Below are 20103 nucleotides of genomic sequence, written 5' to 3' on the forward strand. Positions count from 1 at the left end.
GGAGTTTTTGTTAATAGCAAAGGTAGCTCATGGCAGACTTAATGGCTGGATAGCAATACCACAAGAGTGTGATTTCTCAGATACTTATGTACAAGGACCAATTAACTTTGTAGTAGATGCACTATCAAGATCTCATTGAGGTGTCGGTCTTAGCACAGGAAGCTATAATGAGGAAAATCAGTTTGGAATTTATCATATGAAAAATATACCATTTGAAAATCAAACATAAGTTGAAAGATAAAAAATGCCATCGACATTCGCCTCCATTATTTCGTGAAAGATGACTTTCTGTTTTATAGAGGGAATGTAGATACATGTTCATGGCTATCGTGTATTCCAGAATAGTTAAGTAATAAATACATATGGTATACATATCTTAGCAATGGGCATTCTGGCCCACGAAAATGTTACTTGAAATTAAAACAGTAATGTCATTTTTCCAATATGAAGAAAAAAAATTATAAAAGTATTAGCCAAATGAAAGATTGTCAGAGGGCTAAGCACATACAATTTCAAACCAGACAACCTATGAATCCAATAATTATTGAAAAATTAAAACACTTCGCAGCAACAGATTTAATGAGTCCGTCACCACAGACAAATAAGGAAAATACATATTTATTTTCGTTGTGGCAGAATTTACATCTAAGTGTGTTACCCTTACCCCACTGAAAAAGGTAACTACGTGCACTATTACAAAAGCAAACAATCAGGATTTCCTAAAGCAAGCGTGCAGAGTTGACAAAATATTGTCTGACAACGGACCACATTACAGGTCAAAACAATGGAAGACTACACTCAAGAAGCATCGAATAGAGCTCAAATACATTTCAAAATACAAACCAAGAACAAATCCAGCTGTGTGGACAATGAAAGACTTAAGAACATTGTGTAGCTTGTATTGCAGTAAGAAGCATAATACCTGGAATACATATTTGGCACAATTTCATGCAGTGATCAATGAAATGCCCCTTAGCTTTACTTCCATCTACTTGTGTCTTAACAAATAAACCAGCCCCAGACGGAATTAGGGTTGTAATCAAATTTCCACCAATCCCAAGAACACAACATTGAAATCTTGTGCCAATAGCACTGAACAGCAGCCGTTGTGAAGCCATGAAGTGGAACTCCAGGGTGGAGAAAACTGCTACCAATCCAGTGTTTATGGTAGAACAAAAGTTTTAGTAAAAACACACTATTTATCAAACAAACAAAAACAGCTATGCTGTAAGTTCTTTTCTGTATATAGGGATCTGGCAGAAATTCGTAGAATTATACATACAAATGCTGTGGAACTAGTCAACCTGAAAACAGGAAAGAGATGCATCACATAAGCCATCTAAAGGCATATGAGGGTTAGAAATATAAGAATCAAAGTTCACATGTTTGACCAAGATCAGGTATCTTGACAATTTGCTGTTTGATGTGAGATTAACATACTTTTTATCGACAGGTCACTTAAGAGACTAATTATAGTTGTACTGATTGATGAAGGACACTGAATTAATATCAAGAGGATTTGACATTTTTATGTAGACATTAGAAGAGTTTTGATTCAAAAGACCAGATGATGATGAGAAAAGAAGGATAAGATGAAAAATACAGCAGAGCCAATAAATGCGGGTATTAAAGGTACAGTAAGTGTGCAGGTACTGGAACAAGTTGATAGGTATGATTGAAATAGTTGAGATTTACATGTATGTATCAGATGGGGACATTGTGAGTTCGATAATTTATGTTGCAGGAGTCGATAGTAAAGAAGAGTGGGAATGCAAACAGGAGAGAGAACACAGGAAAGGAAATTTTTCATTTTCTGAACATGAGACTAACAAGGTTTAGGATTAAAAATGCACTAGCTACATGTACATACTAATGATATGCGAAGTACATCACCATTTCCTTCTACTCTAACCTTTTCTCTCAAAAGATGAGGAAACTTAGGTAGAATTAACAAACAATGATATATACGAATTTAAATTTTAAAGCAAAAGGGATTTACACAGAAGGAATTGTGTAATAGGTAAAGTTTTGAGTGCAACTATGAAAACTGTTAATACTTTATCATAGGTTAAAAAAGAAATTTGTATCATGTGCGGAGATCGAGGACCACAGCATGAAGTCACGTGACGACGACAATCTAGGGGGTCAACCTGAACATCAAGTTCCAGATGAGGTGGCAGTATAGGAGCGAGAAGGGAAGGCAGTCAAAGTGAGAGGAGAGGCGTTAGGCAATACAGCTACTACGACTTTGCCAAAGCAGCCGTGAGGCACTGCGAAACAGGCAGCTGCAGCTCGGATGTATACAGTAGTTCCGAACAATTCCTACCCGACATGGACCGACCAGTTTAAAAACCTACGTTACCCAATCTGATGTAGCAGTGTTGTTGACCATACACCTTGTATTCCTCACTGAAATGTAGATTTCTCCTGTTTATGCGAGTTATTTTCGAATATAGAAGAAATGGGAGAATGTGCCCGTTTGCAGGTCGCTAAGGTATTGGTGCTTGTTGTGAAAGTCGCGTACAGGACTATGGCATAGACTATACTCCCTCTAAGTATGTTTCATCAAGTAGAAAAATATGTTTCCCTATCTCTGACATCATGCACCACAGAACTAGAACATCAAACTCATTTTCGGCTGACGACGGAGAGCTAAGATCTATCATTGTCAAATGACCCCCCCCCCCCCCCACATTTTCGAATACTCTCTTAAGGTAACTAAATGTCTCCCCACATAGAATGTCTCTTAAGGTAACAGCACAGAGAAGCTGTAACTGTTTGTTTTATACTATGTATCACTTTATACATTCGGTACCACATCTGCTTTTATTACAATATGATTGAGTTTCTTAGTTTTGAGTACACTTACGAAAGAAATATAAAAACAACTATGAAAGCTACTGATTTATGATGCTTAGTTTACAGTCAGTGCTGAGTATTATTCGTAACTACGCTCCAGTCGCTAAACCTAGTTACAGAAATGCGAATCAGACGCATTACGTATTCCAGGACATGCCAGCCACGTCTTTGAGATGCCAGCTGTGGTCACTTCCCAGCCCTCTGTAGGACACATCGGTTCGTCTTCTTCCTGCTGGTACTGTAACTGAGATTTGGCAACAAGGCAAGGTATGTCTAACCACTCTGTGATCGACGTGTTACTTCCTGGTAACGCGTTTCCTTACTTAACCATATGCTACTCATGTTGTTCTGTCTGTGGAACACATAAATAAGAACTCCAATATTTATGGACACATAACAAGATAAAAAAGATATATATCCAACCAGTAAGGCTGGGCACCAAAATCAAACAAACTCATTCCTGAGAGAGAACAGACTTATATATACAAAACATTAAGTGCTGCAGAAATTATTTATATGACTGGAACCTTACAGAAAATTTGAATATGAAAAAAGTAGTATACGGCAGGATGTGAACCTTCTACTAATCGACCCTCACGTTGTAATGTGGTGCGGCAAGCAACTATGCTATGCTCCATCTCTGAGTTAGCTACCTTGTATTTTATGTTACAGTCTCCTAGGGCTTTAATCGCTGAAGTATTATTAATGACATTTTATTATAACACATTCTAATGAATCTTAAATCAGACGTTGTATTACAACTGCCTATTCTTTAACAACCCATATGACATTTCCCGTCATTTTGTTACAACATATCGTAGCAATAAAGATTCAAGACGTTCATTGTGCTAGTACTTAGCAACAGCATATATCCATTGCATATAATAGGCTTCCTGCTTGTGATGTAGGGAGCATTCTTCCTTCCTATTGGTATGTCATAGAAATATGACGGAACTTATCTCACGTTTCATGTGATAAAATGCCTACTCCAAGTCCAACAAATCTCGTAGAGCGCCACACCACCGTTGGCTGACTCAGCCCATGTGCGAGGGCTTAACTCGCCCCTGTGAGGACGGTTTTAGCTCAGTACCAAACGATGAATATGATGTTATGAGACACCGTTACCATCTAAGGTGCTAAAAGCCAAAATATTGTGTCTATATTAAAGAACTAGCGGTCATATAGTTCATCAATAGGTAAAGTATATTTCATAATATGATCTTAGTCAGTTTTGTATGGTATGCTGCTGTCAAGTGAAACAACGTTTAAAAACAAAGACATTTATTTGCTAGCCAAAATACATACATACAAATACATCAAACAGTTTTTATAAGGGAATATATAGAGTTTATTTACCTCATCCACTGTTTTTTCCTATGATACAAATAATGTCAGGAACAACAATATTTTTCTCCTTGAATGGAGCAACTTTTTCACTTTATAAAAGTTAATTTCTTGTTAACTGCGGCAATTTGTGTCCATATTTATGAGTAGTGTAGGCATCACCTTTGTTTAATTACTATGAATCTTAATAATTTTCCGTTTCCAGGTGTATGGTTCCCTTGTGGAAGAAGACACAATGTAAAATATATCCACCATTTGATATGTCACGAAAACAAGATGGTAAAGCAAGACAGCTTGTTCAAAAAAAAGCTCAAGTCATTTCTGATCGACCTCTCAGAATGAAACAGAACTTTATAATGTTAAATTAACAAATTTTTTAGCATTATTTGTTTATTAAAGTGTACTAGTTGTACATGTAATATTGTATTAATTTAATGCACAGCATTGTATTGGTCTTATTAACTTTTTGTATCATTTATTGACCTGTCCTATATCTGTACAAGCTGTCACAGGACCAAAACTAAATAAATAAATAAAATAAATGAACTTTGTTTTGTTTTGCTCTCTTAAGCTGGGTTCACACATACAACAAAGGTGTCGCCATACCCAGTGTCATACTGCAATTTCATGATTGAACTCCCAGTAAGGGACGAACTTTGGTCACGCCACAAAAAGTTCAGCTTGGGTCTACTTTGTAACACTACTTTCCTACCACTACTCCTCCCTGGTGGCAGTATTTCGAAATACAGGCATTCTGTCGCAGTTACCATGCAGTAATTGCTGTTGTACTCCATTCGATTTCAGTGTGATTTTATTGTATTGCGAATAAAGTGAAAACAGGGGTCAGAAGGTACACTTCCGCAGGTTCTGGAACTACAACAGTGGTAATCGATGTTTGATTTCCTACAGCAGCAGTGTGTGTGTGTGTGTGTGTGTGTGTGTGTGTGTGTGTGTGTGTGTGTGTGTGTTGGGAGGGGGTGGGGGGGTGAGGAAGAGGGTGAGGGGGGGTGGGGCAATATTTGCAAATCAATGATGCATCCCACAATCTTAAAAATGGTTCAAATGGCTCTGAGCACTATGCGACTTAACTTCTGAGGTCATTAGTCGTCTAGAACTTAGAACTAATTAAACCTAACTAACCTAAGGACATCTCACACATCCGTGCCCAAGGCAGGATTCGAACCTGCGACCATAGCGGTCAGTCGGCTGCAGATTGTAGCGAATAGAACGTCACGGCCACTCCGACCGGCCAATCTTAAAAGATATTTGGATAAGTAAATAAATAAACTTAATATAGGTAAACAAAACAGCGAGTGGTATACTTTCCTGATTTGTGAGAACAAAAATTCTATATATTGCCCATTATATGCAGGAAATAGCTCCAGAGTGTGATGTGACAGCTATTAAACTAAAAATTAGTTATTCGAAACGCCTACACCAACTAATACAATAAGAATTTACAATCTGGAACAATGACGCTGATGCAGATGATATTTACATGCTAGTTGTTGGTTAGTTTGTGACTGCAGACAGCATTTTCGTCTCTGAAAATGCCCCCTGATTTATCCCTGTGTGAAATCTGTTTTCGGATCTAAGATCTGGGTACCGTCCTTATATTTAACTCTTGTCACAGCTCTAGAAATTCATATCCGCACATATGATTTCAGTTGGCACCATATTGAAAGCTGTGCAACTACGCAGAATTTGTGGCGTTCTGTGTGAATGTTAGCTGGTGATGCCACAACAGAAAGCCATAGCTGTCGCGCCACAGTAGAAACGTATGTTAACCCGACTTTACGTCCCGTGCCAGAGATAAAAGCTGAACCAGCGCTGCAGTCGATTGGAGTATCGATTCCCCCCCCGTACAACGACTAAAAAAAAGCACTTAGATTTCATTACACATTGACAGCTCTGTTTTATGTATGCATCTCTGATTAAGGAGTGATGTGTTTTGCTTTGTGAGTTGTGTAACCTACACTTTGAGTTAAGGAACTGGAAGTTTTAGTTGTTTTATTTGACAGTTTGCGGAAAAAGTCGATTAAAAATGTCTGCCGAGTCAGCTGTGGAAAGGAATGCTGAAAGAAGAAAACGAGTATGTCTGTTTCCCCTAGAACGTTCTGCAAATATTTATTATTTTTATGCATATCTCATTATAATTTCTTAAGGAGTAGATGAGGCGCAGCTTACAGATGCTAATGTGTGTTACAGGTGTTTGTTGGTGCATTGCCACCAGATTTCTTGCGTATTTCGACAGACACGCGACAACAGCAACAAGAGTCAGCTGATCAGCAGGCTGCTCTGGCATTGCATCATCAGATGGTCGGAATGACATATGCACAGAACACTACAGGAAAACTTAGTATTACCATTGGTCAGGTAACTGCAGAACATGACAAATGAATGATACTGAATACTTTCTAAAGGCACGACGTCATCTTTCGTAGTTGCCTACCGCTTTGTGAGGCAGTTATTGTAGCACCGACCAAGTGATTTATAAATTGCCGTTTTGGAAACCTTGAGACATTAGTAACACGCAGCATTCACACATTGGTACCGTTACATGCATTTTCGTCACAGACTGGTCATGTCAATATGTCAACATTCTGTTCAGTAACTCCATATTACTTACCCAATTACAATTTAATATCAAGTCATTTAATTTTCCATAGGTATCAAGTAACTCAAGATGTATGCTAACAGGCACTAGTTTCATTCAAGACCTCATGTAACCCATGCCAATGCTGTTACATATCAATTGTCAGATTGTGGTGAACAATCAGCCGTATTACATAACTTAGCAACATATGCAGCCCAGAAATGCCAAGATAAAACTATCAGGGGATTAATGATAGATTAAGAGTAAGTTTTAAAAAATTATTGAGTTTACAGCTGAGCATAATGCTAGTTCCAAATTTAACACCTTCTCAGTGACATTGTAACTGTTATTTGAAAGCAGATCTCCCAGAAACAAGAATTGTGACTAGAAAGGCATTTGGCAACCCTCTACAACTAACACTGCCAAGTATGTTAAATGGAAATACGCAAGCATCCGATCCCATCCATCTGCTTTGACCAATGACGTCGCAAATATGGCGGAAACGAGCATAAACCACGATTCCAATATGCTGCATATAAATTCGGTACGTACACATTATGAGGACGAAAATACATCAAAAAACAAACACACACATTTTCCACAAAAAGCCTAATGACACTAACGGGACAATTGCAGGTAATGGGGTCTTTTTGGGTGGGGGCAAACTAAATATAAACAAATATAGACACCCACCCCCCCCCCATACAAAACCACACAAAATGATGAAAAAAACAGACATCACAAAACTCCCCAAATACCTACTAAACACAATATCATCTGGAATCGGACACTTCCCTTGACCTGTATAGCTCAACAGCAGCTCCCGATCCCATAAATTAGGATCAAACACTTCCCTTGGCCTATATAGCTCAAAAACGTCTCCCGATACCAATATCAACAGACACAGCCACACATTGGTATCAAAGACTTCCCTTGACCTGAGGGCTATTAATTTTATCCGTCATATCCGTTCCTGAATGAAAACAACCACTGATTAATTTGATGAAAATTACCACATGATGTACAGAGAACAACACTAAATTAACCTTCACACAAAATCTTTAACTCACTAAAACCAGTTCCACCACAAACACAGCCGACACTCGAACAATTCTGGATAATGAGCAAAAGCAAACTGAGACCATTACACCACACAAACGAAAACCCTGGACATACCACCAGAGACCACAACAAACCACAACACGCCGACATCTGCAAACAGATCAGACAATGAGCAAAATCGCAATTTAAAAACAGAGAATTACAAAGCAGAATGGCGGTATTGCAATTTTCACCACACTTTCCATCTCCACTGGACTTACACAAGTCTGGTACACATAGCCATATAAGCTACCATCCTCAATGACTAAATGAAATATTCGTAAAGGGTGTGTAGAGTATGGTATATCCAATAAGACAGTAAAAAGTTGCAGTCCTCTAATCTTATGTAATGTTCTCGGCCACGAGTGATATATAATTAATGCATTGTGTTTCCATAGCTTACAATGGGCCATTTTTAGGCCTCTCAATAAGATCAGTTACTCGCTAGTATCAGTCATGTGGAGAAATAGGATAAGCTGTTTGTTAAATTTTGCATTTCAAATAATGGAAACTCTAGATAGGAATATCAACAACGTAAGAAAAGATAGATTGCTACTTACCATGAAGAAGACTCATTAAGGTGCAGACAACTACAATTACAAGGCATGTATATAAAATTCTCAGCCACAGCCTTCATACATAAAAGCAAGCACACCACCTGAGCACATGACTGCCAACTCCAGCAGCTCAGCCTGAGCTGAATGGTGTGTTTGAATGGTGTGTTTTTCTCTCCAAGTGATGAAGGCTGGGGGACGGAAGCTTTATGTAAGTGTATTTTAAGTGTGACCGTCTGCAGCTTAGCATGTCTCCTGTATGGCACGTAGCAATCTATCTTTTCGTACATTGTTGAAATTTTGTATTTCGAAAGACCTACGTTTTGAGGTAGCTATTTGTGCTTTCACTGAGCACTTAATAAAAACTTTGAATAATAAAAATCATCAGTTACACACTGAAAAGAGGCTAAGCCAATCAATATTTTATTAGAGTCATTAATTTATGAGATGCCTAAGTAAGCACATGACGTCCGGATGCTGGAAGTTACACTTGGATATTAGAATAATACAATTAGGGATGCTTCATTATCTGCTTGGTGAGTCACGGTGGGTGGTCAGCAGTGCAGAATAACTTCCTCGCAGGTAATGAAAGGATTGTGAAAATGAAGGGGGAAAATGTAGAGGGAGAAAAGACTTGGCTATAGTAAACAGTTTCAAGTGGTTGTAGAGTGTGATGGTTACACAGAAGTGGAGAAACTTTCACAGAATAAACCAGCGTATGTCCCTTGGTCAAACTAACCTTTGACAGTATTATGAAATGAATAGATTGCTACTCACCATGATGTTTCTGTTGAAGTTAGTAACTAGTTTTGCACAAATGAACTAGCTTTAAACTTAGAAAAAAAGCTCCTATCTTTTGTGGTAGACAGCGCTAAGTATATGGGTGTGCCTATTATTTTAAACTTTAAATGGAAAAACCTTATAACATACATGCTGAGACGTTTAGGTTCAGCTCTTTCTGCCATAAGAGTAATTGCCAAATTTGGGGAGAAAGAAATCAGTGAGAGAGACCTGCTTGGTAGGTACTCAGAGAGCGCACAGGATAAAGTTATGATTGTGGATGGGGCTGTAAACAGTTACTGTGAGTTGCACAGTCAAACACACAACTTTATTTTCCTAAGAACCACTCATTTACACATTGCTTTGAAAGATCACAATTAAACAATACTGTTGAAGGCCTAGTTAAAGAACTTGAGATGCTTTTGGGGCTGAAGGCCCAAAACCACATCAAAAGTCATTAAAAATAGAAGGTAAGTTTTTTCCTTTAAAAATAAAGCATGCAATTGAAAAAAATTGGCAGCTGAAGGCCTACACTACATTTCTGAAGGAAATCTGTAATCAAAACACATTGATAATCAATTTTTCCAACCGAGATATTTCTTTTTAAACTTACAACAGAATGGCCGGAAGCTTAATTAAAGAAATATCAACTTATTGCATGGCTGAAGGCCACAAATAAATTTGAAACAGCGGGTGAAGGCCTGAACAAGAAGTCAGACAAACAATTTAAAATAAACCCTTTCCTTCTTACAAAAAAAATTTTCCTTTAAAGAATACACACGGCCGAAGGCCTTATTATAAGGGGTTCACGTAAATCCTCAGCTGAAAGCCACACACAACACAAGGAACAACTAACAGCTTAGGGCCTGGATTACAAACAATTTCAGGTAGAACCAATGTTAAAGAAAAAAACTTTTTTTTTAACAATCTTCAAAATTTTAATTTAATATCACTGAAGGCCTTTATGTAAAATTTAAAAAGAACTGAATTGGTACACAGCCAAAGGCCTCACACAATACTTCAAACTAAAATGAAAATAGAAATCTAAAACAAAGAGAACAAGTGCTGCTCAGAAGTGTTCGAAGGGCTGGCCTGAGAAGTTAACTCGAACATAAGGTGAGGTGAGACAGGCATACAAAAGTTGAACTTAAATAAACGGATGGCAACCCAAACTAGGGATGGCCCAATGACCAACCAAAATCTAACCAAGAGAGGAAGAAGAAGAAAGCTGTTTCAATGATTCCAGAGGTGCCAGATCCTCCTATACTTTCATATTCTGAACCAATGTTAATTGACGTTGTCCTGCATACACGGTGACAGACCCTAGTCCTGGGATGTGACAGGTCCTTGTGGCTCCATCACACTCGACGAGGATGCAATCCAATGGAACTGTGTGGGGTACTACTGTCATTTGTCTGGAACAACAACATAATTTCCTTTTATTCTGCAGTCTGTATTGCCCTCCAAGAAGCTCACTTCACTGAAGACCATTGTGTGACACTTCATTATAACTGTGCATTTTGTCAGAATTGTACAGGTCCTGGGAGGGCTACTGGAGTCTGTATGTTGCTTCGCACAGACGTTGTGTGTGAGTGGATTCCCCTCCGTACCACATTGGAAGTAGTTGTGGTGTGGGTGAAAACTACTCCATTGATCACAATTCATAATCAAACAGCTGTCCCCATTTTCTCCTACTTGGGGTTCCGCTGTTCACCACCCCATGTGAAAAAGTAATATTTTATCTGGTAAGGGCCTTCTGATTGACTGGTCCCATTCCTATCTCAATCTGCGCCACCTCAGTGATGACACTCGTGCCCGATTCAGTGCCGTTCATGGCACCTATTCCGGCAGTCAACCTAAATATGAATTCCTTCAGTCTCATGGCTTTGCTACATTGCTCACCCCATTATGATCATTGTGACAGTGACCACTTGCCTGTGGTGCTGTCACTTTATTACGGCCCATCAGACCAATTACCATGATGGGCTCTTCAAAAACCCTACAGACAATACTATTCCCCTGCTGTCACCTTCACCACACCCCGTCCCCTCCTCCCATCAGATTGCACTGAAGAAGTTGTGGCAGATACTTCTGATGCTATCACCCATGCTACTGGAACTGCTATTCCTCTCTCTACAGTCTCACATTGCTGCCTGCCGGTCCTGTGTTGGACCAAAGATGTTGTAGCTGCTATACAGAATTGTCGTGGGCTCTGCGACATTCCCAAGTGGCATCCTTCACATGCTGGCTGCCTCAAGTGTAAGCAGTCCTGCATTAAGCTTACTACCTGATTAAGTACAGCAAGAAGAAATACTGAGGGCACTATGTCTTCTCTTTTGGAACATATGCCACCCAGGTCAGGCCTAAGATTGGCTGTGTTCTAGAGATCAAAAACTGTTCTGTATCATGTGCTTTTGGGTGGTCTTTGTAGCAGTGCATCAGTTCTTGCTGAACACCGCATGACCCACTTCATGACAGCATCGATGTGTCGTTCTTATCCATCTTCCTTTCTAATGCAGAAACGACAAGTTAAAGACATCTGCCTATTTTTCAACACCCACTGTACCCCTCTGCCAAGCCAAATTATCTAATGAACTCTTCACTGACTGGGAACTGCTTCAGGCTCGTGTCTCATCTCATGATGCAGCCCCTGGCCATGATTCCCTTTTTAATCAGATGATCAAACATCTGAATATGACTCAAAATTTTATATCTACTCAGGTTCTTCAACTATAATTGGCTTGAAGCTGTCTTCCCTTTGCAATGGTGAGAGTGTTATCATTACAGTCCTTAAGCCAGGTGAAAACCGAATGTGTATGAACAACTGCTGATAGATTAGCCTCCTCAGCATGCTCTGCAAACTGCTTGAGAGGATGGTAGCTGCAGATTGTGTTGGATTGTTGAACCTCAGGGTCCTCATGTTCCTCTGTTGGTGTGTTGTATGTAAGGTTCGGCTTATTAAGCCTCTCCTAGCGCCTTGGACAACCTCCTCTCGGCCCTCCTATTGGGAGGTGATTATTGTAACTAGGCTGTGCATTGGGCACTGCCTTTTCAGCCATTGTCATTTGCTAAGTGGCGCTACCCAACCACATTGCCCCCCCCCCACCCCTCCCAATTTTAACTGTCCACCACCTCTTGCTGGAATGCCCTTTGTTTAACAATTTACATTCCAGCTTGGGTTTGCCATCTGATTTATGAGCCATTTTAGTGAATGATGAGTGGGCTGTCAACAATGTTTTACTTTTTATTTGCTGAAGCAATATGGTAAAGGCCATTTAATTTTTAGTTTTGGACCTCCATTTCTGTATGGTGTCTTTTTTTAGCCCTTTTTCCACATGCCTGTTTCTAGCTGTCTCCTATTCTGCCCATTGGGACTGACATATAGTAGTTAACTCCTCTCTGTGATCGTGTTCTACAGTTTTCACTTGGGCACGTATGACCACAGTTATTTTTTGTGCCCTAAAGCGAAACAAAACAAACCTGAATGCCAATTCCAAGGCACCATTCGAGGGCCTCTGCTTGGACCCTTTCCTATGGTTGGAGTATCTCCTGCAAAAATGCATGTTACGCATTTCTGTCGTCGTCTCAGTCCACCCTGCCCCCAGAACTCTATTTGGCTACCCAGTGCTTTGACATTGTTGTACAGTCCAATTTTTTGGCAGCCTCTTTATTAAAACAAACTGAGATGGCGGCTCCCTATTCACAATTAATGACAAGATGCACGTGGTAGATGAATGCTCTCTGCTTTCTTGCCACACCTCTTATAATGTGGATCTTGCTAGTCTTTGTAGTTACTGGACCCTGGTCTTGTCTCGCTGGGACTACAGGTACCAACCGTTGCCCACAAAGGCAATCGCCATCCAGTGACTTTGTCGTCATACAACTTATCACATTCTTTTGGTATATGAAGAGCATCAGTGCCCTGACACCCACTCTTGGGTGAGATTATCAGTGGAATGCAGATCATAGCCCTCTGCTGGGACCTCCGTGTAGCTCCTGTCACCGTGAAATCTTCACCTATTAAATTTGAAGGGGGAAAAATGTTTCAAGGATAGTATCTCACAAAATTTGTGCAGCCACATCTGTATTTGAAGAAAGGAGAAAAAAAATTGAAGACTTAAAACTATAGCCCTTCCCCTCAACCCCCTCCCTTTCCTTCCTATCCTTTAAAATGCTATGTAAAATGGGATTTATTAATGAAAAAACTGGTCTGCCATTGACTTTTTATTCACTGTATATGTTATCTTTGCAGACATTCCCTTTGTAAGAAAGGGTGAGTGTTAAAAGTATAGCAGATTGCCACATAATTCGCACTGTGATGGAATGCGCAAAGCCTACTACACATAGTACTCGGTGTCATCCTTTCAGGATCTGGGCCAGATCGTGATCAGGATGGGGTTGCAGTTATTTTCTGTAGAGGGCAAAACAACATTTATCAGTCACTGTTAATTATTTTAATCTGTATCTAAATTTGTGTTTAATCCATTCTATGAAAACAGGGACTTTGGATAGGTAACTACTGAGCACTTTTTTCTAAGTTTGACTCAGAAGTACTCTCTCATCACAGTAGGGTCAGGAAATGGGTCAACAGAGGTGTCCGATCCCACCCATCGCGGCAACCCCTCAGCGCCGCTACCATTGATGCACGAGAGACATTCGCTAACGATATAGTGCACAGGATTGATGACGGCGATATGCATGTGGGCAGCATTTGGTTTACTGACGAAGCTTATTTTTACCTGGACGGCTTCGTCAATAAACAGAACTGGCGCACATGGGGAACTGAAAAGCCCCATGTTGCAGTCCCATCCTCCCTGCATCCTCAAAAAGTACTGGTCTGGGCCGCCATTTCTTCCAAAGGAATCATTGGCCCATTTTTCAGATCCGAAACGATTACTGCATCACGCTATCTGGACATTCTTTGTGAATTTGTGGCGGTACAAACTACCTTAGACGACACAGCGAACATCTCGTGGTTTATGCAAGATGGTGCCCGGCCACATTGCACGGCCGACGTCTTTAATTTCCTGAATGAATATTTCGATGATCGTGTGATTGCTTTGGGTTATCCGAAACATACAGGAGGCGGCGTGGATTGGCCTCCCTATTCACCAGACATGAACCCCTGTGACTTCTTTCTGTGGGGACACTTGAAAGACCAGGTGTACCGCCAGAATCCAGAAACAATTGAACAGTTGAAGCAGTACATCTCATCTGCATGTGAAGCCATTCCGCCAGACACGTTGTCAAAGGTTTTGGGTAATTTCATTCAGAGACTACGCCATATTATTGCTACGCATGGTGGATATGTGGAAAATATCGTACTATAGAGTTTCCCTGACCGCAGCGCCATCTGTTGTTGACAATTGTAACTACTGTAATTTCGAAAGTTTGTCTGCCTGAAAATGTACTGTTGTCCCAAGCATATTGCAACAAACGGTGTATTTCTATCGCTGCTCGTTTAGTTTGTATTGCCGTTTCAAATATACCGGTCATTTTTGAAACACCCTGTATATGGGTCATGGGAAGTGACCGATTCCAATTTGTCCTCGTAGCTGTGTGTGTTTTGGTATCATGAGCTGCTGTTGACCTGTATAGCTCAAGGGAAGTGTCGGATTCCAATGTGTCATAGCTATGTGTGTTTTGGTATTGTGAGCTCCTGATCTACACCTCCACGCGGTAGTGTGTGTGCAACGTCACTTCATGTGATGGCTAATCTAGACAGGGACCAAGGGATGACCGGGATAAGTAATCATCCCAGTATTTGCTGGACAGGGCACCCTCTTGCCCTGGAAATGAGAAATTATTTCTGAAGGCGGAAGAACCCTGATGGTCAATGGCTTAGGATGTGGAAGACAGTGGGAAACCACCACATTAAAGAACTATGGTTATCCCAAGCATCAGCAGTAAACCATGTCAGTATCTTCTGTAAAATTTTCCGGAGATAAAATAGTCCCCTAATCAGATCTCCGGGTGGGGAGTGCATAAGATACAGACAATGTGAAGGAAAAGAACCCCAATTTTAACATAGCCACTTGGAATGTGAGAACACTGCTTCAGCGTAGCAAACTAGGAAATGTAAAACTTGAAATGGAATGACTGGAAATAGATATCCTAGGCATATCGAAGATGAGATGGCCCCAGCCAGGTGGTTTCTGTGCTGGAGAATACAGAATCATTCACACTGGAACTGACCAAGATAGACCAGGGATGGGAGGAGTTGGAATAATTCTGAGGAAAAACTATGGCTCACGTGTCAAGGGAGATGTGCAATATAGCTCTCGAATAATACTAGTCAAACTTGTACTAAACCAAAGGACACTGTGATAATACAAATGTACATGCCAACATCCAGAGAAGAAGATGCAGTCATTGATGATATATACGACGAAATAAGTAATGCAGTGAGAAATTTTAAGGAAGATGAAAACCTGATTGCCATGGGGGACTGGAACGCGATTATGGGTGAAGAACTGAAGGAAAGAATTGTTGGCAAATATGGACTTGGAAGAAGAAATGAAAGAGGAGTTAGACTCCTCTTTTGGAGGAAGTAATAAGAAGAGAGGACCAAGTAGACGAAGGTGACAAGGGAGATGACATTCTGCAAGAATAATTTGAGCTCTAAAAGAACTACAGGACAACAAAGCAACAGGTATTGATGACATCCTTGCCGCATTAATAAAGAATGCTGGTGACAGTATAAAAATGATGCTGCTTAAACTTATTAGGTCCATCTATAACACAGGAGAGATACAGACTGACTTCCAGAAATGTATCATTGTTCCTATACCAGAGGAGGCAGCAGCTACAAAATGTGAACAGTACCGAACTCTACGCCTAATATCACATGCTTCAAAAATTCTCATAAAAATAGTTCTGAAGAGAATTGAAGAGAGTGGAGGATATGCTCAGTGAAGATCAGTTTGGTTTCAGAAAGGGATTGGGAACAAGAGAGGTGATTCTGGCACTGAGACTCGTTATCGAAAATCAATTACAGAAAAATAAACCAACTTATATTGCCTTTGTAGACATGGAAAAGGCATTTGATAATGTTGTCTGTCAAGAGATGTTCAGAGTGCTGAGGAAAAGTGGAATAAAGTACAAAGATATCCCTGTGATACTCAGTTTCTATAAGAATGAGGTGGCAGTGATTAGGAACTGTCACCATGAACAAGAAGCAAATATTAGAAAAGGTTGCTCTGTCTCCTCTTATATTCAATGCTTACATCCAGGAAGCTATAGACAAAGTTCGAGAAACTATTGAGGTGGGGGTCAAAATTAATGGGCAGAAGATAGATATGCTATGTTATGCAGATGATATTGCTATAGCCATGGAGACAAAAGATGATCTAGAGGAAGTCCTCAGAACAATGGGAAAAATTCAATGCAATCAGTATGGAATGAGAATAAACAAGAAAAAGACTAAAGTGATGGTATGCAGCACTGGAGCAGAATATGGAACTCTGAGAATGAAAATTGGAAGAGAGGAGCTGGAAGTGATAGAGGAATTTACTTACCTGGGAAGCCAAATCACAAGAGATGGTAGAAGCCGGAAAGAAATTGCGACCAGAATACAAAAGGCCAAAATTGCATTTAATCAGAGAAGGAACTTACTCACCAGCAACAACATCGGTCTGAAAGTAAGGAAACGTATCATGAAAGGTTTTGTTTTGAGTGTCGCCCTGTATGGATGTGACTCTTGGACATTTGGAAGAGAAGAGAGAAGACGGCCAGAGGCCCTGGAGATGTGGTGCTATAGAAGAAGGATGATGATGATGATGATGATCAGCTGGAGAGACAAAGTAACAAATGAAGAGGTGCTTAAAAAGTACAGGAAACCAGATCTCTGTGAAGGCACATCCGAACAAGAAGAGACAAACTTGTAGGTCACATCCTACGACACATCATTGGAACAATAGCAGGAGGAGCTAAGGAATCGGGGGGGGCCACCAAGATTATCATACATGCAACAGATCATGAATGATGTTGGATGTAAGACATATGTGGAAATGAAGAGCAAGGCAGACAGAAGAGAGGAATGGCACTCCGCTGCAAACCAACCTCAGGGTTGAACACTAAAAGAAAGAGGAGGAGCTGCTGTTGACCTATATAGGTCAAGGGAAGTGTCTGATTTCAATTTTTGTTGTTTTAGGTGTTGGTTTTGTGGTATCAATAGTTGTAGTGTGATTATAATTTTTGGAGTATTTGGTTTTTATTTTGTGGTATCAACAATTGTGGTTGAACTATGTAGATGAAGGGAAGTGACCGATCCTGTCCATATTGTAAGTGTAGCAGAATTTGGGAATTTGGGGGCACTTTTATGTCGTCGTTTTGTGTGGTTTGGGATTGTGGTGTGTGTGTGTGTGTGTGTGTGTGTGTGTGTTTAGTTTGTCCCCACCCAGAAACTCCCAATTTCCCGTGCTGGTCCCATCATTAGTTTGATTATATTTTTGGAGGGAGATGTGTTTGTTGGTTTTATATGTATTTTCATGTTTGTTGTCCTGTTTATGTAATAACGTCGTAGGTGCCATATTGGAGACATTGAGAACGATCATTTCTGCCTTACTGGTGACATCATGGATCAAAGCAGATGGGTGGAATCGGACGCTTCTGTAATCCCTAGGAAATAGTACATTTACACCATTCAACCAAGTTGACTATTATCTACATAGCTGTACTATTGTTGATTTGCATGTAGTTATTTTTGCAACGACACTGTGATGACAACATAAGTTTGATGAAATTGATTTGTTTCTAATTGAAACTAAAAATTTTTGTAGTGCCCCTCTGTTTCCAGCTACGAGTGAAATGAAGGAAGGAGTTTATAATATTTTCTTCATTGTTCTGGAAATAGAAATTTCATTCACATGAGTTTTTAGACTTTTTAGTGAAAGTGCCTTCTTATAGGTATAATATCTATAGATGCGAAGATTGCTCTAACAACTGATACAAGTATACCTGAACATATTGTGAACAATCTGTTGGCCAGTCATATCACATATGAAATGACATGTATGATTTTTGCTGTAGTTCTGGATGAAACAATTAGGAAACGGTATTTTTTGTTGACTGGATCTAGTACATCAAAGAAACAGTTTGTTTTCCACACAAAGGCTAGTGAAAATTTGCATCAAGTTATTAGTGGAAACTTAGTGTCATTGTCATTGGATCAGTCACTTGCAATAGTCATTTTGTGAACTTAGCACATTCTCTTTGTAGTTTCATTACAGGGCCTAAGGTCAACTTCTAACATTAGTTAGTTGTGGATTTTCATATTTATAAGACCTGCTTTTTGATAGAATTTAATTACTTCATTGTGTGTGTGTTCCAGGCAAAATTAGTTAAAAATTATGGAATGACTCGCATGGATCCTTATGTGAGGCTAAGAGTTGGCCACTGTGTTTATGAAACACACACTGATCCCAATGGCGGCAAAAATCCAAGATGGAATAAAGTTATACAGTGGTATGTATATTGGTATTTACTATTTTACAGCTGCAGTGCTGTCTAAATATCAGAATGGTGTCAGAAAGTTCCTGAAATTAATGGCAGGTTGATTGCTGGCAGTTGTCAGTCACCAGCAGAGGCTGCATACATGGGGTGGGAGTGGCTTGTAGCTGTAATCAGTTGAAGTAGTGACACCATAATCAAAACAGTATTTGGTTGTTTTTGTGTTACAGTTCATCCATTAGACAATGTAGGGAAGTCAGATTCTGTATGGTGTTTGGCAATCACAACCGGATGCCCTGCATGTGTTGACAGAAGCCCATGGCAATAAGACAGTGAAAAGAATGCAGGTGTTACACAGGTGTTTGTGAATGTCAGACAAATCCTAATTATGATCTCCATTATAAGCACACATATATTTGCAATGTCAATTAAAACTTTAAGTGTTTTGTCACATGACATGGAAAAAAGACTTGCGAAATTGTATTCCAAGTGTATTCACACAGTTCGGCCTTCAAAATGTATGGACCCAGGACGGCAGGATCGTAGTCAAGACGGAAGGAGGGAGGAAAACGGTGACGAACATGTTCGAACTGAAAGACTGAGCGAAATCTCGCGAGACACAAAGTCTCATATTGTAATCTGTCTAATATAAGTTAATTTTTATTCTTTCTTTTCATGTTTTAGCTTAAATATAGCTCCGTTATTTCTATAAGTACCATAAGTACTCTATTTAAAATCAGTCTATTATTTCACATAAATATTGTTTCTTTATTTGTCTATCATAAGTGCTCATGTATACTCATATTGTCAGTTAAATGGGAATTAACATTCTCCATTAAGAGGAATCTCCTTACAACCGCCTTTCTGTATCTGTTATTTTCATCTTCGCCACTACCACTACTACTACTATTATCTTTTTCGTAATCACTACTGCCACTTTCCATCTTTCTTTTCGCTCCCTTCTCCGATACTTCCAGCGTGTTTTTCACCTTTAGTTCACAGACGCTTGAGTCAGTCACGACCTTGGACACCTGTAAACATGTCTTCCCCCACAAAATCCAGCTTTTGTCCCTCTTCCGGCCAGCAGGTAAACGGAGCGCGCTCGGTCCTACAGGCGGCCACAATGGGACGGACCGGTTCCGGCGGCGGGCTCTTTGTGGCCCACGCGAACGCGCAGTCGCTAACGGCTCACTTCGACGAGTTCTGTGACCTGTTCTGCCAATCGCTGTTCCACATTATCCTCGTCTCTGAAACTTGGTTGAAACCAAACATTTCTTCCGACGCTATCCGAATCGCTGGTTACTCTCTCCTAAGGGCAGATCGTGAAACACGACGCGGGGGTGGTGTGGGTGCCTATGTTCGCTCTGATCTGACACCTACTGTACTATGCACATCGGATGCAAAGGGCGAAGGAGAAGC

The 20103-nt window shown here is 40.1% G+C and overlaps 1 protein-coding gene across 1 annotated transcript in view; it reads left to right on the forward strand.

The window, feature by feature from the left end:
* The first annotated feature begins 6049 nt into the window (after window positions 1–6049).
* Window positions 6050–20103, forward strand: part of LOC126281762 (toll-interacting protein-like) — a 51831-nt gene continuing 37777 nt past the window's right edge. The window contains exons 1-3 of the mRNA XM_049980960.1: window positions 6050–6295; window positions 6412–6579; window positions 18566–18699. Of these exons, the coding sequence (XP_049836917.1) occupies window positions 6248–6295; window positions 6412–6579; window positions 18566–18699 (350 nt within the window). The 5' untranslated portion in view covers window positions 6050–6247. The remainder of the gene's footprint in view (window positions 6296–6411; window positions 6580–18565; window positions 18700–20103) is intronic.

Source organism: Schistocerca gregaria, chromosome 7, assembly GCF_023897955.1.
Source record: "Schistocerca gregaria isolate iqSchGreg1 chromosome 7, iqSchGreg1.2, whole genome shotgun sequence".
In the NCBI taxonomy this organism is placed as follows: Eukaryota; Metazoa; Arthropoda; class Insecta; order Orthoptera; family Acrididae; genus Schistocerca; species Schistocerca gregaria.